The 24,862-nt window shown below is 47.7% G+C and overlaps 1 protein-coding gene across 1 annotated transcript; it reads left to right on the forward strand.

Moving 5' to 3' along the window:
- The first annotated feature begins 4,175 nt into the window (after window positions 1-4,175).
- On the forward strand, window positions 4,176-23,379 carry LOC135237045 (gap junction delta-2 protein). Its single transcript, XM_064303782.1, has 2 exons — window positions 4,176-5,664; window positions 21,617-23,379. Exons 1-2 carry the CDS (start codon window positions 5,594-5,596, stop codon window positions 22,458-22,460), a joined length of 915 nt encoding a protein of 304 aa, XP_064159852.1. The 5' UTR covers window positions 4,176-5,593; the 3' UTR covers window positions 22,461-23,379.
- Window positions 23,380-24,862: the final 1,483 nt, after the last annotated feature.

Below are 24,862 nucleotides of genomic sequence, written 5' to 3' on the forward strand. Positions count from 1 at the left end.
CCGCAAAGCTCCTGCCTTTCTTTACTGACGGCGATGAAGTGTTTCCACCAAGCAGAACTGAAAGAGTCTGACCAGTGCGTTAAAAAATGAAGGAAGATACCTTCATGCCATGACCAGTCCACTTGCATGTCTTTCTCATCCACTAAAGGCTCTTATTGCCAGGTTGTGCAGTGGTCTGCAGGTCGTTTAGCTGTGATCCTTGGAAAGCTGGATGCATTGGTAGAGCGGTGGGCCACTGTACACCCCATGAGCACCATGACTACTGAATGGCCCGAAATGTTAGCCAAGTTCCTTTTTGGTTTTTGTTTTGGTTTGTCATTAGTTTGGACAGTTTCTTTCCCCTGGAAAAGAGTAGTATAAATTGGCCCAGATGACCAGCCTCCATGAGTGTACATGGAGCGAGATATCCCTTCTGTGCCTGTGAGCGCTGCTTTCACCACATCGTCCACTTTTAGCTCCAGGTCCTCCTTCACACACATTTTAATGGTAAAAGAATGTTCAGGGAAATAAATTAAAAAATAATTAAAATTGTATTTGTGTGTGTGTGTGTGTGTGTGTGTATCCACATCAATATAAACATTTAGGGTTATTTTGGTAATTCGTGGTTCTGGTCTGACTGAAGCTGTGTCGATGTCATTCTGTTTTGATGGCTCAGGTTGCGTTAATTGAAATATCGCAAGGCTCCCTTCATTTGCATGCAAATGGGTGTAACGGGGGCTCTGAACTGCAAGAGCATAATTGAAAATAGTGTGCAGCGTGTGTAAAATTATTGCATTAGTAGTCACGAAAGCCAAACATTTACATGTCGGCACAGCCATTTGCGAAACGTGTTCATTAATCCGATAACCAAAACGGAATCAGTCCCTCTCAAATATGAAGTATTAATTATGAATGATATGATGCTTTAAATTATATTTTCATGCCTGCTTCCATTCACTTGTACGTGTCCTGCGCAGACATCCGTGTCGCTCTCATCCATTAAAATGGCGTGCTGGTGAGGTAATGGAGAACGTGTCCCTCCTGGTGGGAGTGAGACTGGGCAGCGCGCACTGTGCCGTCACACGGGTGCTTATGAAGCACTCCAGGCTCAGTGGCTGAACTGATTTCACGAGGGCTTGTTGAGACACTGATCCCATTGTCTCAAGTGCCCCTCTCACTCGCAGGAAACGGCCGTCTGTACGAGGATCGCCTCCTGCCCAGAATCACGCCAGCGCAGGGTCTTAGCAGGAGCGGGGCTGAAATTACTTTCCTTTGGTGGAAGAGTGGGGGGCGGGTAATGTGAGGGTGGGGGCGAATAGCAACCCTCACACACTCTAGCTGTGATATTGGGGTAGGTGAGTAGCTCCCTGTTGCCTTCGCATGGCTATCTTAGCATAAGCAGGGCCTGCCGCTTGACTACAGGACATGGCTGGATACTGAGGATGAGGAGATCAGGTCATCTCCACAGCAGGTCACCACAGCAGAAGGACCAGCAGGAGCACAGCGCCCACACCAAACCCTGAGCCTCATCACTCCCCATCCCTCCCATCAACACGAGGAGGAGGAGGGGCTGAGGAGTAACTGTCTGATACTGCCCAATTAGCCGAGTCTTTAATTACCTCTGTCTGTTTGAAGGTGACGTGGCTCTCTTGGTCTAATCTCATTATCACTTAATGGGCGGGGAAATGTAATCTTTACCTAGGAACAGAGTACTGACTGCCCCTGACCTGTGGTAGGCCCCCCTGTGGAGAAAATCCTGGCGCTCTCGCTAATCCTGGCGCCCCCCCCCCCCCAACGCGGTACTGACGCGTTTCTCAGCAGCTTCCACCAAGCCAGTGTGGAGCACACCCCCCTCTGTTGGGTTCATGCGAACCAGCTCCTGGCAGTAGCTTAGAATGCTGGTTTTGAGGCCCAGGACCAGGTGTTTGTTGGTTCAAATCCACTTATGTTAAAGCCCAAGTCTGAATTCTGAAGTTGTCCTCCAAGCAAATATAAAATAATAATGTGAATGACTCTGAATTGCATGACCATTAGGTGTCACCCCAGACAAATATGTCCTGAGCACAAATGAAGATATGACATATTTTTTGTTCTTTCAGAAAATGTGCCCTCAAAATACAATCATGTATTGTTTGGCTGCTAAGTGCCTTTTACAAGCAAAAAAGGTACAACTAGAGGTACAATTTTATGTACCTATACGGTATCACCCCAGTGACAAGCATTTGTATCTTTTTAGGTACTTTTTTGTACCTTTTTTCTGAGAGTGTAGCAGTGTATTCAAGTTCACACATTTGACTGTATGAATGGTAACTTTATAACATTTGTAGAAGCAATACCAATTTTCAAACAACGCCATCCTTTGGCACTCAGCAACTGGTCTATAATAATAAAATAAATAAATACAATTATTTTTATGAATTATATAATGATTTTAACAGCTCAAAATTCCTTCCAGCAGTCAGAATGAAACAGCAGTGGAAGAGCATATCACACACTGGATGGAGATTGGTTATTTGATATAAACATCAGTCAAGTTTCAAAGGAATTTAACCCTTCTAATTAAGAATTATTGCAGCTACATTTGAAATTTACATAAAATCCCAAGGGAGGCAGCTTCTTTGAGTAATGAAAACTCTGGCTACCAGCCATTTTCTCATCGTCAGACGCCGGATGAAGAGAAGGCTAGTGAACGGCATATAATGGCTGCAGTAGCAAGGAAAAAAGGTCTGTCATCACATGAAACTGTTGAGAATCCCAACAGTCTCAGCCCCATGAGCATGTGTGTGTGTGTGTGTGTGTAAGAGAGAGAGACCTTTGATGTGGCATTATTTTAACACTTAGAGGAGGCAATTCCTATTACTCAAAGATTTCAAAAATAAAAACTAAAAATATAACGCCAAAAAATTATTTTTTTTAGAAAGAGAGAGAGAGAGATTGAGGCAGAGAGAGGCAGAAACAGGGACGGGGTGTTGGTTTGTGGCATGTGTTGGCACGTTGGGGATTGAAAGCCCATTTGGGGATTCCGACAGTACACCTGTGCCTCTCGTCCATGTGACGTCTCTCTGCCGGGACACGCTGCCGAAATTCCGTGAAAAGGAGTGCCGGTCTCCCTGATTCAGCCATGACCCCGAAAGGATGCGCCCCCGCCTACAATCAAGAGAACAGCCCCAAGGCTGGTGTCCCAAACCCCTCCTTCCAATAATGGTGTCTCCAGACTGTGTCTTCTCACTCTTCCAAATTGGCTGCTTCCTGAATCTCAAATAGGATTTGAGTTGGGGGGGGGGGGGAGCGGGGGTGTTACTCAATCACTGCAGCTATGCTCTCTGACCTCTGACCTCTGGGCCGTCCTGCCTTCAGATGCTGCCAGGCCTCGTTAGGTGTGGGAGGGGCTTAAGTGTGAATTCATGCGTGAGACCGCTTGGCTTCCAGTCCTGGCAAACACGAGGTGTTGGAGAAGAGGATACACAGACACCCACAAAGTAAACAAATAGGGCCCATCTGACTCGCCAACTCTTTGGTCTTCCTCTCTTTTGGTTCTTGTCTCTTTTCACTCCCATGTAGGAGAGAGAGAGAGAGAAGGGAGGGAGGGGGGTAGAGGAAAATGGCAGCCAAAAGCCAGAGATTTAGAGTGACTGACTGAGTCAGCTTATTCCCTTCCTCTCTACCCCCATCTTGACATCCCTCTACTTTCTTTCTTTTTTCTCTACCCTTCTATTTCTCCATCGCTCTCTTTTGATCTGCAGTCCCTCTGTTCGGCGTTCCGCTCGTCCCCCCCTGCGGAGGTGAGGCTCGCGCGGGGCGGGTCACGCGTGTCCTGTGATCGATGAGGACCGAGAGAATGATGGTGCGCGAGAGCGGGAGCGACCGCGCGAGACGGGCGCGCGGGTGTGACTGGGGGCTGCGCGCGGGTCGCGCAAAAAACCGTTAACAAAATCACAGGCAAGAGAGCTGGGGGGGGAGAGGGGAGAAGGAAAGCACAGAGGCATGAGGAGATGAAAGAAGGTACTGAGCAGTGGCTGTAAGATATCTGGACTGGACCAGTGGAGGAGAGAGAGAGAGAGACAGAGATAGGGAGAGATTGAATGAAAGAGAGAGAGGTGAATGAGAGAGAGATGGAGAGAGAGGGAGAGATTGAGAGAGAGAGAGAGAGGATGAGAGGGAGGGGATAAAGAGGAGAGAGAGATAGAGGGAGGAGCAGAGCTCTAATCCTCTTGACACACGCAAGCGCTGGGTGCCTGTGTGAGAGGGAAGGAGGCAGACCAGGTGGATGGGAAGGTGTCAATAGAAAGAGATCACCACTGGGACCCCCAACCAAGAGGAAGAAAACAGATGACTGCAAGCAGAAAGACAGAGGGAGAGCAGTAGATTCCCTTCTTCCTATACCACCAAAAGAGAGAGTGAGAGAGAAAAAGAGTGAGAGACGGAGAGAGAGAGAGAGTGAAATGGAAGAGCAGCAGAGTGGAAGGGCTTCTTACTAGAGGAGAAACCAAACAGGGAAGCGATCCCACCACATTTAGAGAGAGAGAGAGAGAGAGAGAGGAGGGAGGGAGGGGGAGAGAGTGGCGCGCTCAGAGAGGGTGACAGAGCTCGTGAGCAGAGCGGAGAGTCGGAGGAAATCAAAGAGCACGACAGAGAAGGGAAAAACAGAGGCAGCCGCGGGGAGGGAGGAGAAGGCAGGGCACCAGAGCAGCACACGGGGGGGACACGGAGGGAGAGAGAGAGAGGGAGGAAAGAGAGCAGAGCAAAGGGGGGGAAAGGATGGAGGAGAGGAGAGGCGCCGTTCTCCACCGCTGCCGGCACGCGTGAGCCCGTGGACGGAGACGCCGGCTCGGATTTGAGCGGGAGGAGGGGACGCGAGAGGCGAGCGCCGCGGTGCGTAAGTGCGCGTCTGCGCGAGGAGCCGCCGCTGATGTGCGCCGCGCCGGGCGGCGAACGTCTGTGCACGCGCGCGGAGGCGAGGGCGCACGAGGCCGGCCGGGTCCTGAGGTCAGCAGCCCGTGGGCGGCGGGCAGAGAGGGAGTGAGCGCAACGTCGCGTCGTGAGTGGCGAAAAGCCACCGGCGGACACAGCCATCGGCCGGTGAGAGCGCGCCAGAGCTTCGGGGGAGGAGGGGAGCGGTCGAGGAAAGACGGGGGACAGCGGGCTCGCAGACGCACGGACGGAGCGCCAGAACGCAGCGCTGAGCGGCGGGAAAGCGTCTCCCGCTGAGAGGGGCTGAGGCGTTCGGGGCTGAGCGAGCGCGTTTCGTGGCAGGGTCGGGGGGGCGGGGCGGGGGAGGCGGGACCGGGGGGAGGTGGAGCGTGTGAGCGTGTGCCCGTGCGTGGAGGGGAGAGGGTGAGCGTGCGGTGACAGAGGTAGAGCGTTCGCAGAGGTGAGGGAAAGGGCAGCTTGGGTGTCAGACGGAAAGGCGAGAGCACGGCAGCAGAGCGCTCGGGGCGAGCGGGACCATGGACGGTCGGTGAGGCGCTCGCAGGTCCGGACAGCGCCGCTGGTGCGGGAGGACCCCGGCTCCCTCCCTCTCTCTCTCTCTCTCCCTCGCCCTGGTGGACCGGGGACAGCAGCGGTAGAGCACCGCAAAGCTTCCGGAGTCTGTGGATGCCTCCTGCTCTGAGCCATGGGGGAGTGGACCATCCTAGAGCGCCTGCTGGAGGCAGCAGTCCAGCAGCACTCCACCATGATCGGACGGTAAGGCCACTCAACCACCACTCTACTGCCAGTCTTACTGTCTCCCTATTACCACTCTACCCTCTCCCTGTAAATCCACTCTACCACTGCTCTATTACCACTCTACCCTCTCCCTATAAATCCACTCTACCACTGCTCTATAACCACTCTACCCTCTAACTGTATTCACCCTACCACCTGTCTATGACCACACTACCCCCTCCCTATAAATCCACTCCACTCTACCACTGCTCTATGACTACTTTACCGTCTCCCGGTATTCACCCTACCACCTGTCTATGACCACTCTACTGATTCCCTATCGCTGCTCTACTGACTTTTTGAAAGGATGGAGCCTCTGGTCTGGAGGCAGTGGGATGTAGGCTGGGAGTTGGGCACTATGGAATCTGACTGGGTTGAGGACTATGGTCTGTTCCCTCCCGCGTTTCCAACAGAATGCTGGCTGAGCATATGTGTGTGATCAAGGCCGCCACTGCCAACAGAGTTGTAGGAGGTGGGCGGGGGGCGGGATTGTTGTGATTGGTCAGGAGCAGTTCCAGCTGTCTGTTTTGGACAGCAGGACCTTGTGTGATGCCACCCCCTCCATCTCTCCCTGTCTCTCCCCCATCCCTTCCTTTTCTCTCTCTCTCTCTCTCTCTATCACAGCCATTAGATACAACTATAACATTAAGTATCATTAATGTCATTTGCCTCACCTTTCTGTGTAAATCACTCTGGATTGAAGCACCTGCTGAATGACTGAATGTGAATATAAATGCTGTCAGTCTTGGGCGAGGCCCACAGCAAGTGATTAAGGAGGTCATTTTAAAGCGCATGGGCTAAGTCAACACCTGTTCATGTGTTTGTGCCACCTACAGGCCCTGTTGATTTTGGAGGTTTGTTGATTTTTGTTTTGTTGATGACAGTCTGGGGTAGCAGCTCTTGATTGTGATTGCCTGGGTTTCAGGGTTATAATCATATTCCTGGGAACTGCTATGAGCAGATGCTTTGTACCTCGTTGGAGGAGCCATTCAGTCAGCCTCCGTGAAAATTAGTGTTTCAGTGCCGTGATACTAATGCTGTGTAGGGCTATGGAAGCTGATCATTCATTGGTTGAAGAGCCATTGAAATGATCATTCATTTCATATAGTTTATTTGGTAGGGACAATGCAAGTTAACATAATACCACTTCAACTCGTTACAAACAAGTTGATGCAACTGATGTACCGCATTCAGAGATTATAGCTATTGCTAGTTTCCAACTCCTGTCCCTCCAGTGGCTGGAGAATCTTTGAAAAAATCATTTATTGGCTGAAGTGGCATTGAAAACAGAACTGGGTTCATGGAAGAACTCAGAGGGGTCTGAAATGCCTATGGAAACAGAAACTCTGCACCTAGTTGCCTTACCTGTAACTGAACATCACAGGTATAGAGTTATCATAGGTACACAGTTACTGTAATTATTATCTGTGCTCAGTAATTCAGGTCTTTATTCATTTGAACTAGATAAAAAATGTATGTGTATGAAGGGCACCAGAAACAGGTAGTCCAATTGCCTTTTTTAAATTTACAAATGGGTGGTCTAAATGCCAAAACAGACTTTGTTTTTGGAGTTGGGGGGTGGAGGGTGTATCAGATAATAAAATTCCTTCTGACGAACAACACATTCATAGCACTGAATTTATCAGCGCTGAGCTGCAAGACTTGATGTTAAAAATAAAAAATTGAGAGAGTCCATTGGTCCCTTCTGGTGCCCCTGATACACTTACACTTAAATAATCATTACTTTTTATTTATTAAGCATATCATCATTTTTGATGTTTTCCTTTTTTATTCTGGTCAATTGTTCTCTTGTTGGTCAAAAGGCCAGTGGTTTTGCCCAAGGGCCAGTAGCAGAATGGCCCTGCAGTGAAGGAAATGGCCAAATACAGACAGTCGTATAAGAGTAGCCATTTCTGCCAGTAAATTCAGGGCTCGATGTAGGATGTGGCAATAGGAAAAAATATTCTAATAAACAAAATCAATAATGCAACCGGTCTAAATTCCATAAATGTAGGTCTGCTGGGTCTGCTGTTAACAGTCTGTGGCTGTTCTGCTTTTGCTGTAAAGAGAATTTGAAGGATTTCCCAGGAAAGGCTGTCAGTCAAAACATGTTTTTTTTTTTTTCTCGTGTGGAGTTTCTGCTGCCGACAGACTAATTGAGTCCTGTGAAGAGGACATTGATTGCATTAATTAAGGTCCGTTAGGGAATGCAAGGTCAGGTTGACAGTCATGTGACCAATAATGTCATTAAAAATGCGATGTGGGTAATCATGTTTCTCCCATTTCCCCTCCCCAGGGGTTAAAAAGATTGGGCTGGTTTTGCGCGGCTGATGGCCCACAGTGGGACTGCTTTGGGTGCAGATAGGGGGGGGGTATGTTGGGGGTGCGGGGGGGGGGGGAGGTTTCTTTGAGCGTGCTACAGAACAGGGTCATTTTACTGTGACTTCATTCTAGTTCATCGCTTCTCTGCAGATTTTTTTTTTTTAAAGCAAGCAATGTTCATGCAAAGGAGCGCGGATTACAAAGGCTGTTTGCTATGAATAATTAATTTTGCGCTGCTCAAACAGTGCAAATGTTTTCTCACAAAGCTGCAGTGCTTTCTGTTATTCTGTGTTTGTAACTGTGTTAAGTACAGTACGTGTGTGTTTGTGGGCGTCAGTTTCTATGCACACTGAGCTGGTGTCTGTATGCTAGCTTTGTGTGTGTGTGTGTGTGTGTTTCTCCAACAGCGTGTTCCTGCGAAATAAAAAAAGCTTTCTGTTGTATGTTGTAAATGCACATTTATGGTTTTGTGATGATGTGTGTCATTTGTGTGTCCTTTATTTTTGAGCCTTCCTTTACATGTGTGTATGCACAGACACTGATGAGTGTTCATTGTATATGGATATATGTGAGAGTGTGTGCTGTTTGTGACATGTTATGAATGTTATTGTACATGCTAGTTAAAGGATTTTGACTGTGTTTGTGTGCGTGAGAGTGTGTATGTGTGTGTGTGTGTGTGTGTGTGCACGTGTATGTGGTTGCGTGCATGCGTGCATATGTCCTTGCTTGCGTGCGCAGGTTTATGTGTGTGTGCGTGAGTGTGTGCATGATCATGTGCCTGTGTGTGTGCTGCTCTTTTATTCCCTACCGCTGAATACATTATTATAATGGACGTCTGTGTGCTCAGCAGATGCTCATACCTAAGGCTACATACCACACAGCGCTAAGATTAGCACAGCCTGGCAAATACAAGGGCAGTGTTGCGTATTCTCTTCTCTCTCTCTATGAATAGACCAGCCAGTGAGGGTCCAGACGGTGCTATATATACACGGAAGACACAGGATGCCGAGTTCATTCATACAGATATTTCATTGCCTTTCATTTTACCTGTGCTTTTCTTTTTTTCTTTGCATTATGTGCACACACAAGGCATGTGTTGCTCAGATAGTAAAGAGGGGAGGACCATAAATATAAAGGTTGTGTGCAGCGCCTTTTTTTCTTGCATTTAATATTTCCGCTGATGTGAGATAAAGGCATGTAAAGATTTATCCCCAAATGAGCAAACAGCAAATACTCTGGTATTATGAGGAGTAGTAAGAGAACTTTTTGTCCTGTTGCTTTCAGGATTAAAAAGAAAAAATCTTGATTGAACAGTATAATTATTTGGTTCTTTATGTGTAAATTTAACCATTCAAAATGATGAATTTGATTGCGCATGGTTTTTGCACACAAAAAAAACCAAAAAACAAAACAATGAAGCCTGTTCTGAAATCACAGTTTAGACTGCCGACAGAAATGTCAGACAAAGACTCACGCAGGAGGCGGTATGTTGTAGCTCTCCAGCTGATTCATAGAAGAAGAAAAAAACGAACCAGACGGGAGTTTTCCCCATACAGGGATATGAACCTGCGCCCCTCTGGGGTTGTGGCCTGAGCCCTACGCTGTGCTGGGAACCAGCTGCTCTCCCACCTGAGGGCCCTGGCCGTGCGGGAGAAGGCTGGGTTATGAATGACCCTGCTGAGGCCGTTCACGGACCCATTCACCCACAACGAATCAGCCATCCGCGTGCAGCGGAGAGCGTTATTCACACGCTGGTAGACAAGTGGCCTTCAGCCTTTACCTGCTGGCTGTGCCTATATTTCTGTTTGGCCAACCAGGACCCCTCATTACCCCACACACGCCCCACTCTAAACCTGAAAGCACAGGAGCGGGAGAGCAGAGACGGGGAGTAGTCACACATGCCTGTGTGCAGATATACGTGCCTTACAGGACTAAATATGGTCAGGCTGCGTTTAGGTGAGTGTGAAGGGCAGCTCATTCACAGAACTCTCCAGTGAAGAGGAACGGGCTCCCTTTACTGAGAAGGAAGGAGTGGGTAAAATTTGAGTGTGACCTGCGTTGATCGTTTCTAGTGGGGGGCGTGTGCGTGAGTGCCGATGCGCTTTGGGGAGGCGGGACCGTTCTGCTGACAGGAGCGTACGTGTCAGTTTACTGTGTGCGTTTACAGGTATGAGGGGCCTTTTAAACAGACACTCTCATCACGGGCAGAGAAGCCCGAACATGCGTGTGCGCGTGCTAGCGTGCGGGCGCTGATGGAAACGCTCCAGCGTGTTCTGACTAACTGTCAGCTGGCAGTGTGGATGTGGTAAACAGTTTCTAGCAATTAGACCTTGTGTTCCTGATTGATAGCTTTATGTCTGTTGACTCAAATGTGCATGAGGGGGAGGAGTGTTTACATGTCTATCACAGAATTAATACAAAAAAATAAATAAATAAATAAATAAATAATGCAGAGCCCAAGTGATACTGAGCAGCGCTTGGCTTGATGGCTACTGAAATGCATTATTTACACTGACAAAAAACCAATGTTGTGGTGGAATGCTCGGAAACTATCACCGTGGTGACAGGCTTTGTATGCCCAGATGGTGTTGCTGTGGTACAGTGCATCCATTTTCCTTTGTAGTTTACCTGTAGACTGCAGTTGGGTTTATGTGTGCTTTTGCGGATGTGCATGTGTATATTTTTGTATGTGTTTTGTGTGTGTATGTGAGTGCATGTATGCATGTGTGCCTGTATGCATGTTCATGTGGATGTGTGTGTATGCGGGTGCGTCCAAGTGTGTGTGTGTCTGTGTGTGTGTTTGTGTGTGTGTATGCACATGTCATCTCTCTCCTGTACACTCACTTCTCCACCTTAGTGCCACTCTCCATCCCCCCCCCGCACAATCCAAATTAAACCAGGATAAAATTAGACCTCATGGGTCCTCTGCTGTGCTGGCGGACACTAAAGACTGGGGGGGTGAGGGGGGGAGGTTTGGACACCCCCTCTCACAGTGCCGTGTCGGACCCTGAGCCTGTGGCGGTGCAAGCTAAATTTGGGGCATATCGTGGAATTTCTCTCTCCTTCCGTAGAGGGTATGCACTAGGTTCCAAACATAGTTGTTTGCACACGTCCAACCCCTTCGAGTCCCAGTCATCGAACAAGCCCATCAATCAAATTTTATTTGATATAACACACTCTCTACCAAATGAAATGTCACAAGGGTCCATTTCATATAAACCAGTTACAGAAGAAAGGAGGGAAGGAGGCGCAATATTGCTAAGTTAGCGGCACTCACCAAGAGTGATGGCAGCGGAGGCAACGGGGGTGTGATGTGATCTAAGACAGGAAGATGCCCTTACAGAAAGGTGCAGTTCTCAAATCAGCCATTTTCTCTTGAGAGGATAAAAAAGAAAACGCATAAAAAACCCCCCTCGGCTGTTAAATGTCGTTTTCTCTGGGGTCCCTTAAGGGCACGCGAAAATAAACTTTAAGAGCAAATCCACTTTGTGATGAGAATGAGTGAGAACGTCAGGGTCACTGCCGAAGGGGAGGGGAGGAGGCGGAGGCGAAGGCGGAGACGTAGATTTGTGCTGGGAGGGGGAAGGAGTCAGAACAACAATGGAGAGGCCCCGATGTTGGGCTGAGAGCTTTCACTTACCGAGCCACCTCTGCGGTGCGCTAGGCAAAAGAATGTTGCAGCACAAGGGGCTGATGGGAGATGGAGTCCAGGACTGGTCAGAGAATCCCATGTTCTGGTCTTCAGCTCCTATTGTTCTGTAATGCCCAACATTTCCAATGTGATTCCCTCTGTGTCACAGACCAGAAAGAAGGCTGTTATTGTTTATATTTAAATCAGAGAGAAATCATGAACAAAAACATAAACAGAAGAGCGTGCGGCTGCTTCACGCTCAGCTAGCTCCTGAAAGCACCCGGAAGCCTAAATTTACATCATTCACCAGAGGAGCCTGAGGTGAGGCAGGGACAAAATGGCTCCCAACACAACAACAGATTTTGGACAGTGTGACCCGGAAGTGAATGCAGAGCCACAAAGGGGCAGATGGCATAAACGGGTTATAAAGGAACCAAATTAGCATGGGGCTAGGCTTGCTAACCCTAGCGAATGTATCTTAGTAACGGATTTGTGACCTTACAGCACCGTGGAAGCCTTTGTGTTGCAACTTATCTCTCCCATTCGGTGCCAGGTTTGATAAAAATTTAAAGATGGTGAAGACATCACAGGGCACGCGCCATGTGTTGGAACGTTAATTTATTCACCGATTAGAACCTGAAACTAAAAAAGGGGTTTTAATTGAATGAATTGTTAATTTTGGGAGGGGGAAGGTAGTTATGGGCTAATTTTGGCATGTATTGAGGTGACACTCACACACGCATGTTCGGCACGTCTGCTACCTCAGAGAGATGGTGAGAATAACACCCTCTGTGAGTGTGACTCAGTGATGTCACAGCCACATCTCTCTTACACCTCTATTCATTTCTCTGTCTAATTTCTACTCCCTTTTTTCTCTTTCTCTCTCTTATTCTTACACTCTCATACCATCTCAGTCTCTCAGTCTCCCTTTCTCTCTTCACTCTCTCTCTATCTCCCTCTCTCTTTCTGTCTATCTATCTCTCAGCAGTTTCACCTGAAGTATCCCACCCCACATAAATTCTCTCCTGGTAGGTTTCCATCCTTCCTTCCCTCTTTTCTGTAACCTCTCTCTCCCACACTGTCTGTTTACCTCCTCCTGTTCCCCATCATCTTTCTCTGTCCCCTTCTTCTTTCTCTCTCCCCTCCTTCCTCTGAGTCTACCTATCTCCTTTCAGCATTACACACACACACAGGCACAAGCACACACACACACAGGCACACACACAGGCACAAGAACACACACACACACACACACACACACCTGCTGGAGTGGCTGAGTATCACGCTCTCTCTCTCCCAGCTGTCTCAGTGCCTGTAACAGTGCAGAGTGAGTGCATGCAGTGGGCTGCGCAGCTGGAATACCTGCTGGTGGGAGGGGCATGCAAACGTGTCGCTGCTTCCTTTTCCCCCAGCGGAGATGCTGCAACCAAGCTGTCTGAGATACAATCAGCCTGTGAGCCTGGGGTTGTGTGAGAGTGAGGGTCAGAGAGGGAGAGAGGGGGAGAGAGAGAGAGAGAGAGAGAGAGAGCAAGAAGTGGTTGAGAAGGAGGTAGAATGGAGAAGAAATTGGAATAGCAAAAAACACACATTCTTGACAAACCTGTAGTATCACAAATAAAACCAAATGAATCATGGTAACAGCATGGCAGGAACCTTGTATTTGGCATCAGGAGCACAACCTCACCATATACAGGAGAGGGCAGTCAGGCACGCACGTGGAAACACCCCCTACCATAACACGAGGCACACCCTCCTGCTCACTCCCTACCATAACACACGGGTGCGACCATATCTGCAGTGGCATGCTAATGAGCGGTAGCCATAGATACAATGAAAAAGGACCTCATTAGAGTAACCTTCTGCAGGAGGAGAGAGGGGGGAGAGAGAGAGATGGAGAAGAAGAGAGAATGTATTTCGAATCCTTGCCCTGTGGCCGCAGGCTGCGCTCGTCTCCAGAAACGCGGGGCCCCGGGCCCCTCCTGGAGCCCCTGTCCGAAGGGCCACAGCAGATAACAGGCCTCACCACAGCGAGATGCACAGAGACTGAATAAATGACGCACCGATATTGAGCTGCTAATTAGCAGAATCAGGTGTGCCAAATTAGGGTTGAAATGAAAAGCCTACGGAATGGTATATCTCTAGGAACAGGGTTGGGAACCACGATGTGTTACATGAATGGGATGAACACGAGGATGGTGTCAGGCGTGCAGCAGCCGTGGAAGTAGCAGTCACGTATCAGCCGTGTTTCTCGCAAAAAACAGTGACAACCGCAGCTGGATGGTGCACAGCCACCACCGAGAGACTTTTAGCCGTGCCTGAAGTCCCCAGCGCCCCATACAGGACTGCTGCATTTACGTAATCCTGGAAGAACGGATGCACTGTAAAATGAGCCTCTGCGTATTCACGGTAGATGTTGTTGTGGTGATGGTACATTACATTAACGTGTGTTTAGCAGATGGTCTTGTCCAGTGGGACTCACAATGCTAATCCACATCATATGAGTTTTTCGAGCAACAGTGCCAGACCTGGCTATCAGCTTCCCAGATCAGCAGGTGTATATGCAATATGCATATATATATATATATATATATATATATGCATATTGCTCCCATGACAAGCCACAAAGAAGTACTAGAAGTAGGAGCAGAAACATAAGCGGTAGTATTAGAACACCACTTCAGTTATATAAGTATAACTGAGTTTTTTCAGGCCCAAATCCCTGTACGACCTGCACTCTTAGCATAGAGCAGATGAAGGTTGGCTAACACAGTGGTTCCCAACCCTGTTACTGGAGATCTACCATCCTGTAGGTTTTCACTCCAACCCTAACAAAGCACACCTCATTCAACAGCTTCAGGTTGAGTTGCTAATCAGTAGAATCTGGTGCGCCAAATTAGGGTTGAAATGAACCCCTACTGGATGGTAGATCTCCAGGAACAGGGTTGGGAACCAATGGGCTAACATATGCATGTATGCTTCACTTACTATGTGATACCTGTGCATCTGCTGTTGTATTGTTGTATAGGGGACCACTCTGTGCTCTCACGCATTTGGAAATGGGATCTTTTCAATCCACTGAACATGCCGCTAGACAAACAAGCACATGTCATTCTGTGTCCTTGTATGAACTTTAGGTGAGGTGCATGTGTGTGTGTGTGTATGTGTGTGTGTGTGTGAGTCTGTGCGTGTGTGTGTGTGTGGTCTCAGTGCATGCGTGTATAGCTATAGCTCTGAGGTGAGGCAGGTGCACATGACTGGTTTCTGCGTGTCTATCTACAGTTTCTGAGCGTGCTGTGCACGTGTATGTGAGCATGTGTATACAGTTTCTGATTGGGTTTAATGGGTGCAGCAACCATCAGCCACCAAACCAGCCAATCATCTGTAATCTAGTAATGAGATTAGTCACCAAGGAAGGACACACGCATGTTCTTACACCTACACACAATCCTCAAGACACTCAACAATCCACAGTCAGATCATATATATATATATATATATATATATATATATATATATATATATATATATATATATACTGTGAAAATGAATGCGTACATTGTAGCACCTTGGAAAATATACTAATTATATAGCATATCACATTTTCACTGTTCCACTCAGTATTGAAGCACTCATGTCCTCAATGTACCATGAGAATATTATTATGACCGTGTGCCATGATATGATGGCGCAGTATTACACACACAGAGACACAGTTTATTCCAGAAGTGCACACACACACACACACACACGCACAGCATGGTTTTCCAATTTACGTACACACCTGCTGCCAAACACATATTGCGTAAAAATCAATTCACCCTTATGGGACACACACTCACACACGTACGTATGTGTGTGCCCGATGATCCAGAGAGAGGAATAGGTCTGTTTCCACGACTATGATTTCCACAGGAAACCTGCTCAGACAAGCAGGGCCAGTGGACCGGTCTGGAGACTGAAGTGGCAGATATCAATACTGGAACACCAGAGACATACAAACCAAAATCCTGGCATTGCATGCTTCCAGAATTTATACTATGTATAGTATGTGCATGCAATAAAGCACAGGAGCTCACATACAGACACACTGATATATACACACACAGAAAAGTGCTCAAAAAATGGCTAGCATACATGTAATAAAATTAACAACGCAATTTATGGAAACTGACCTCAAATTATAGTGAGACATGAAGCCTTTGTTGAGCATTCATGCAGTTCTTTAGTATTTTACAACCATGGCGATGGAAATGGTGGATTATGATAAAGGGGATCAATTACTAAATGGCTGTGAGTGAATCAGCATGTGTGTGTGTCTGTGTGTGTCTGCGTGTGCATGTGTGTGTCTGTTAGTGTGGGTGTGTGTGCATATATAAGAGACAGAGTGTGAGTCTGGGTGTGTGACAATGTTTGTGTGTGTGTCTGTGTGTGTGTGTACATGTATACAAGAGAGAGAGTGCGTGTGTGTGCGAGAGGGAGCGTGAGAGAGTGTTTGTGTGTGTGTGTGAGAGAGAGAGAGGTAGAGAGAAAAAGAAAGAGAAAGAAAGAGAGTGCATTTGTTGTACTGGAAGATAAGTGTGCGAATACGCAGAGCCATACTTGTGTCGGGGTATAAGAGGAATGTCAGAGCTCTTCCCCCATGTGGCCCTCTGTCCTTTTTCAGGATTTTTCACTGCAGTTTTGGCAGACTCCACTGGCCCTGGGATTGCCCAGAAAATCTGAATTAATCTGGATTATGCCTCTTTCCTGCTCATTTCCCTGCTCGTTTCCCGGCCATCCCCACCAAAAGCCCCAAAGCCCTGTACAGCGCATCTACGCACAGTTCAGCTGCGTTTACGGGCTGGACAGACAGCTAACATAGCCAACATAACATAGCTTCAACTTTTTAGCCTTAAACTATGCATATATTCATCCTCTTAAGCACCTGGACAGCATTAGCACGTACAGTGTTTGCAGTCTGCAAGTCAGCTGGGAGAGTTAACAGGTTTAAGTTCCCCAGTAAGAACACGCATCGATGTCAGGTCAACAAGGTGAGAATGCAAATGGGATAGAGGCACTTTCAGTTTTGTGTCTTACGTAAGGCAGAGAAAAGACGACGTTGATGTGTGTTGTCTAATACCACACACACACACACACACACACATACACACACAGGACTGTAACTAGGCAGACATGTAGATTTGCCGAGAGTCCTGCCACAGGAGAGCACAGAGAAGGTAGCCTCAAAATGGCCCCCACCACCTCCTGCCATCGCTGTGTCTAATCCGCCCCCCCCCCCCCACAGCTTTTAGGTCAAAACCATTACCTCCCAGTGAGACTGGGCCCAGCTCAGGAGAAACAGAGACAGGATGGCCTGAGGGGGGGTGGGGGGGGGGGGGGGCATGTGGATCACGAGTCGGTACCATTATCTGTACAGCCCCTGCTGGGGAGCCAGGTCTCTTCCCCTCCCTGGAGAAACAGAGAGCGATGTCACAGATAATGGGTCCTCATCGCGAGACGGACAGCACTGGGAGAGAGGGCCGCACGACGCAAACCCATCTCAGACATGAGGGCCAGGAAACACAGACAGGGAGGCGAGAAAGAAAGAGCCGTGGGTGTGTGTGTGTGCGTGCATGTGTGTGCATGTGTGTGTGCGTTTCTGTGTGTGTGCGCGCATGTGTGTGTGTCTGCGGAGTGTGCGTGTGTGTGCGCGTATGTGTGTGTGTGTCTGCATGTGTGTGTGTGTGCGTTTCTGTGTGTGTGTGTGTGCGTGTGTGTGTGTGCATGTGTGTGTGTGTGTGCGTTTCTGTGTGTGTGTGCGTGCATGTGTGTGTGTCTGCGTGTGTGCATGTGTGTGCGTGCATGTGTGTGTGTCTGCGTGTGTGCATGTGTGTGCGCGCATGTGTGTGTGTCCCATATTAATGAACCAGCAGCCACTTCAGTGTTTTCGACATTCTCTACCCACAAGAGAGTAACTCTGCATGGGCGTCCCAGCCATGGAGACGATTAGGCATGCAACAGGCTAAGAGAGCGAGCCTGGGATTCCACAACAGTACCCTGCGGTAGCACGCATATACTTTTTAATGAGTGCCAATGGATTTTTAAATACCACAGGGAAGCAGACACTCGCTTTAATGTGTTGTCAGATAGATGCCTCAGTTTACATCACAAGGCACTGGGACCTGTCTGTCCTTTGAGGCTGCTCATCCAAGCACAGGCCAGTGCAGACCAGGCTTAGTGACTGTGCTGGCTTTGCAGATTATGACTAAAAAACACAGAGGCTGCTGGTACCCGACTCTGCCTTGTGTCCTATGTCCATGCATGTAGATATCTAGTAGTGTGGTGTGGAGGTTTCCTCGTGTTTATATGGTCACACTTCAAAAGCCCACAATAAGACCTCATAAATATCATCCATAAATACCCCCCTTTTTTCTCCCTTCTTCACTCTCTCCTTTCCTCCCTCCCTCCTTCCCCCCCTCTCTCTCTTTTTCTCTCTCTCCTTCCCCCACTCTCTGAACCACTGTGTGGGGATGCTTAAGGATGCGGTTGCCATGGTAACTGGCAGTGGGAGATGGGTGTGAGGGAAACAGAGTACGGCAGGAGGTGTGTGTGTTTGCGTGTGTGTGCATGGGGGGGGGGGGGGGGAGGGTCCAGGAACAGATTGTTAAGAGACACACAAAGTCTCTTTCGATTGACACTTTGCCTTAAAGGGGGGTGGTTACAGAATAGCACCCATGAATTATTGATACAGCCATTATGTGCTGAGCATAAACAGTGACATTAATCGCAGTGCAACTGGTGGAAACAAAGTGATGCTTTATTGTGACTAGCATTTATGTGGTTTTAATAGATATTTAACTGTGGGCAGTAAATTATTGTTATGTTACACTTCACATCAGTGAAATGAGGGTATGTCCCCCTGCAATTTAAAGATGCTGCAGACTCCCACTGACTGTTATCTGATGATGAAAATAACATTGAAAATAAATCTGGCACATTCATTCTCAAGCCACTAAGAGCTCTGTCAACAAATCCACAAAATCTTAATTACTGGTGTCTTCTGCCGGTTGGACATTTTCCACAAAATTTGTGGGAAGCAAGCACAGCCCGCTTGTGTTCACGCACAGGCCGTCAGGTGGAGATTCTCAGTTAGCATCTGTGGCATTTCATTCAATTCTCAAAAGTGATTTATTTCATGTTGAACATGTTCTCCCTGTGTGCAGGTTGTGGCAAAACCCGTACAAAAATGTAATCTCTTTATTTGGACTTCATGCTGTTGCGCTGCCAGGCGGAGAGGGAGAAGGGAGAGAGGGAGAGAGAGAGAGAGAGAGAGAGAGAGAGAGGTCAGGGAGGTAGAGGGTTTGAGCTGGGGGATAAAAGAGAAATGTTGAAAGACTGAAAGAGAGAGAGAGAGACAGAAAGAAATGGTTGGGAGTGCGGGCACAGATAATGCCACCGAATAGCTTTAGATTTAAAAAAACTACTAATGCAAGAATCGCTCCATCGCCCCAGTGCAGATTAAGGTGGTGGGTCTGTGTGTGGACACCGTTATATAATTCATTCTTTTTGATGAGATTTTCTTTTCTCGTAGTTTTGTACATCGGCATTTTTTTTTTAATTTAAGGAAAATCTCTCTACTGCATGTTCTGTGCGTTTTTATATCCCTGGAACAAATTCCTCTTTCAGAGTAATATTACATTTTCCGCTTTCACAGATTAAAGCCTTTCACACCAACACCTCATTTCTACAACATCTTTAATGCAATTCCACGCAATGGTTATCCCAACACGTGAATTAACAGAGCTGAATCAACAGTGCTTTGGTCGCATACTTTTTCTACCAAGTGCTGGTATTGGTGGGCGGGGAATTTAGCGATATGTTATTCATAAAGCATTTTTTTGGCCCAATAAGCACAGGGGATTTGAGGTTTATGGGAATTGGCACTGACCTTCACTCAGATTAATGGTGACCTTTGACCCAGCAGCTGCACACAGATAAAGCCATTCCAATTGGTGGATTCCATCAGCTAGAATCAGATCCAATCTAATTTAATTTAGTGTTGCACCTTTTGTAGTGACATTTGTTTCACGGTATGCATCATCCAAAAAACGAGAGATTGCAGTGTTATAACAAACAGTAATGGTGAGATCCAAATATTATTGTCGTCATATATTGCCGTCCAAGTTGAAACCATAAAATATCTTTTTAATTCGCATAAGAATGCACTGTAGCAAATGGATGATTTAATGCCAATCTAATTCAAAGGTTTAATCCACTTTGTAATCTAAAGAAATGATTGAACTATTATTTTGCTTGGAGCCTTTCGATAACTCATTCATGTGAGGTTTGCACAAGATTAAGAAGACTGATTTTTTCTCATAAGGAGAGTGGACAGTCTGTCCTCTTTCATATCTGTTTGCTTTATTCAGACAGGTAGAAATAAATAGAGAGAAAGGATCACTGCTCAGAAGGTGCTGTGGCAGGGGGTTCAAACCCACATGGGGTGTGTGTGTGTGTGTGTGTGTGCGTGTGTGTGCGTGTGTGTGCATGTGTGTGTATGTGTGTGTGTGCGTGTGTGTGTGCATGTGTGTGCATGTGTGTGTGTGTGTGTGCATGTGTGTGTGTGATGTTTGTTGAGCGTGTGTGTGTGTGTGCGTGTGTGTGTGTGTGTGCATGTGTGTGTGTGTGTATGTGTGCCCTTCTGAGACATACTGTGCCGGAGTCTCTTGTTTAAAAATGAATGAGGGCAGTAGGCAGGGAGGGTTGAACTCAGGACTGGATGGGACGGGGGCATAGTAGGTTCCTCTCTGCCTCTCTCCAGACAGGCATCCCAGAATGCATCCCTCAGAGGCCTAAGAGCCAGTCTGAGTCACAGGGCAGCCCTCAGCCACAGTGCAGCTGGGTTAACTCAGCTGCTCTCTTCACTGTACATGTAGCCTGAATAATCTAACAGTGCAGACCAGTGTGCAGTCCTCCTCCACCAGCACCCTGCCCCCACCCGCCCACAGCACTACTTCCACAGCTATCAATAGAGCACCATATATATACACATCATATACTCTTACTGTAGCACTCGCATACACACACACTGTCAAATATGCTGTAACATACACACACACACACACTAACACATATGCTTTAACATACACACACACACACACACTGACACATATGCTTTAACATACACACACACACATACGCATATGTACACACGTGCACACACACACACATTCACTGACACATATGCTTTAACACACACACACACACACACACACACACACACACACACACACACATTCACACACACACACACACACACACACACACATTCACACATGCACACAGGCACACTGACAGGGCATGCACTCTCATCTGTTGCCATGGAGAAGAAGAAAGGGGGAGGAAGTCAGAAACTTGATTATAGAAAAAATAACCTTAGCATCGATTGAGTGGATGGCTTTCCACGTCAAGTGGGCGGATGGAATTAAAAGATGACAAAAATAGATAAAAAGGAGCTACTTTTCAAAAACACTTATGGCATTTCTATTTTTAGTTGTAATTCTTCTCCATGTTTGAAGTGGCTTGAAAAAAACACTTGAATAGCTAATTCCCTTGGCACATTCATACATTTTATAAACACCTCAGTGGTTTTGTACACAAGGTGGGTGTAGTTCATTAGCTGTGTACACAAGTTTTAATTCAGTGGTTGCGTACACAAAGTGTAATTCAGTAGTTGCATACACATTGTATAAAAACCATTTCAGTTGTGTACATGAGGTGTAATTCAGTGGTTATGTACCACTGCATTTACACACATCCTCAATGCCCAACTCTGTATTTTATAAATTGTGCAAAAACCAAAATATGATGTTTTTCTCTTTCTTCTCTCCTCCTCCCTCCACTCTCCCTCCTCTACCGCATCTTTACACCCCATCCCATCTACCGGCTCCCTGACCTCCGTTCCACCCGACCCTGCCCCCCCCCCGCCCCGGCCTCCAGGATCCTGCTGACGGTGGTGGTGATCTTCCGCATCCTGATCGTGGCCATCGTGGGCGAGACGGTGTACGAGGACGAGCAGACCATGTTCATCTGTAACACCATGCAGCCCGGCTGCAACCAGGCCTGCTACGACAAGGCCTTCCCCATCTCCCACATCCGCTACTGGGTCTTCCAGATCATCCTGGTGTGCACGCCCAGCCTGTGCTTCATCACCTACTCCGTGCACCAGTCCGCCAAGCAGCGCGACCGCCGCTACTCCTTCCTGTACCCGCTGCTGGAGAAGGACTACGGGCGCGGCGACGCGACGCGCAAGCTGCGCAACATCAACGGCATCCTGGTGCAGAGCCCCGACGGCGGGGGCAAGGAGGAGCCCGAATGCCTGGAGGTGAAGGAGATCCCCAACGCGCCGCGCGGGCTCACGCACTCCAAGAGCTCCAAGGTGCGGCGCCAGGAGGGCATCTCCCGCTTCTACATCATCCAGGTGGTCTTCCGCAACGCGCTGGAGATCGGCTTCCTGGCCGGCCAGTACTTCCTGTACGGCTTCAACGTGCCCAGCATCTTCGAGTGCGACCGCTACCCCTGCGTCAAGGAGGTGGAGTGCTACGTGTCGCGGCCCACCGAGAAGACCGTGTTCCTGGTCTTCATGTTCGCGGTCAGCGGGATCTGCGTGGTGCTCAACCTGGCCGAGCTCAACCACCTCGGCTGGCGCAAGATCAAGACCGCCATCCGGGGGGTGCAGGCGCGGCGGAAATCCATCTGCGAGGTGCGCAAGAAGGACGTCTCGCACCTGTCACACGCCCCCAACCTGGGCAGGACCCAGTCCAGCGAATCCGCCTACGTTTGATTTCAGCTCGGCTCTGGGGGAGGGACGGGAGAGGGGCAGGAGGGGGCCCGGGGGGCCGGGTTTGATTTGGGTCCTGCGCCAGAGAGGACCAGGGGCAGGGCTTTGGCCCCTCGCCTCTCTCTTCCTATCAGCTTGTTGTCCCTTCCCTGCTGTCCCTACGGCAACGATGCACTTCACTGGGAGTGTCAGAGAAACTTAGTGGAAATCAAACAACGGTCCAATTTTTTTTTTTTTACAATTCACATTTAAGGGTCTGCCTGTAATGCCCTTAAATGGGAACGGGTGCTGATTTTTGGGATTTCAGGTAAAGGAAGAGCTGAAGGCAAAAGGCCGTTGTTAGGTGCCCTTTTTCAGGAGGGACGTGGGCCTTAAGCAGCGTCCAGAGAGAAGAGGAGAACCAAACAGGAAGCTGAATGGACAGCACCAGACGGTGCGTGGTGTCACTCAGCAAAGCCTGATGGGAAAAAAAAGTTTAAACCTCTCTTGCCCTGGCCTTTGAAAGGAAATGCAAAAAATAAATAAAAATAAATAAATCATTGTTTTCATTTTAGAATCAAAGCGCATTTAGGAAACACTATGAAGCGAGGGACTTCTGTTGAAGTGGAAGGAGAGCACTGGTACCATTTTTAACGGATCCCGTCCACACGCTAAAACGCAGGGATTCGTTCTCACTCTGATTTTCTTTTTTTTCTTCCTCTGTGGCCTGCGCTTTTAGCCCCGGACTAACAGCAGACTTTTCTTTCAATTCCCCTCCTCATCCCTCCATTTTAACACGAAACGACAGAGAAACCCAGAGAAGTGGTGCAAAAAAACAACCAACAAAAAACACTATACCTCAGCACAAACTGTGCCCCCTGCTTCCTAAACCCCACCCCTCTCCTGTTAGCTCTCTCTCTCTCTCTCTCTCTCTCTCTCTCTCTCTCTCCTCTCTCTCTCTCTCTCTCTCCCTCCTCCTCTCTCTCTCTCTCTTCTCTCCCCTCTCCTCCTCATCTCTCTCTCCTCTCGCTCTCTCTCCTCCTCTCTCCTCTCTCTCTCTCTCTCCTCTCTCTCTCTCTCTCTCTCTCTCTCTCTCTCTCTCTCTCTCTCTCTCTCCTCTCTCTCTCTTCCTCTCTCTCCTCTCTCTCTCTCTCTCTCTCTCTCTCCTCTCTCTCCCTCTCTCTCTCTCTCCCTCTCTCCCTCTCTCTCCTCTCCTCTCTCTCTCTCGTCTCTTTCTGCTCTCCAATGAATCTCTCATCTCTCCTCTCTCATCTTTCCTCTCTCCTCTCATCTTCTCTTCTCTTCTCTCTCTCTCTCTCACCTCACTTCTTCTCTTATTTCTCTCTCTCGTGCGAGTCAGATTTGTCAGAAGTGCACAGATGAGGTTAATCCCACCCTCAATCTTTCCCTCATACCGCAGCAGAGAAACAATTTCATTTACTTTTTATTACAATATCACCCACAATATTTTTATTTATTTTTTTGCGAGAGAGTTTGTGCCATTCACTTTACTGTATATCATTTAATGCTTTAGCTCAGAAATATATAAAGCTAGATTTATTTATCTTCTCAGCAGAGGGATGGGAGGTGGTTAGGGGTTTGGATGTGGGGGGGGCTGTGGGTTGCGGAGGATTCGGTTAAGTGTAAATTTTTTTTTTTGTTCCCTGACGGAAATGAAATGAATTTTTATTCTGAAATGATGTGATTTTGCAAAGGCATTGTTTGAATAAGGCATGTTTATGAAGCACTATTAACGGAATGGACAGATTGTGTCATGACGTGTAATTTCATTTTAAAAAAAGAAAAGGATTTGCCCTCCAGTTTATTTATATATTTATTTATTTATTTATTTGTTTATTTATTTGCATCCATGTCATGTATTTTAATCAGCATGTATTAAAGAAAAAAAAAAACCATTGCTTACGAAACCACATGTAGAACCCAGAAAGACAAGAGCAAAAACTGGCTGAGGGACACAGCACTGGGGGAGGTTCCTTAAGTGCCAGCAATAAAAACATCAGTAAAATAAATGAATAAATAAACATGGAGATAAAAGATGTTTCACCATTCCTGCAATAAGCAGCTGCACTGTAAACAGGAGAGAGAAGGACCCTAAAGCACAATAACCTTTTACCAGGAGACCGGAGCAGAACAGTGCTTCTTTGGTGCTGCGAGGGGATGTGTGTACGTGCACGCACGCATGCGTGTGTGTGTGTGTGTGTGTGTCTGGGCTTTGCTGCAGAAAGTTTTGAATGCCTCAGTCCTCTTAGAGGTGCGCACACCTTCTGATAAGTGTTGGTTCTGCGATATGAAAATGATCTCAGCGGCAGACAGAGCCATTAATGAATGTGTGTGTGAGCGTGTGTGCAGGAGGCCCGTCCCCGTGCCAAACACCTCTGTCTGAGCAGCGGTGAGGCTTTGTGTGA

Source organism: Anguilla rostrata, chromosome 12, assembly GCF_018555375.3.
Source record: "Anguilla rostrata isolate EN2019 chromosome 12, ASM1855537v3, whole genome shotgun sequence".
Taxonomy (NCBI): Eukaryota; Metazoa; Chordata; class Actinopteri; order Anguilliformes; family Anguillidae; genus Anguilla; species Anguilla rostrata.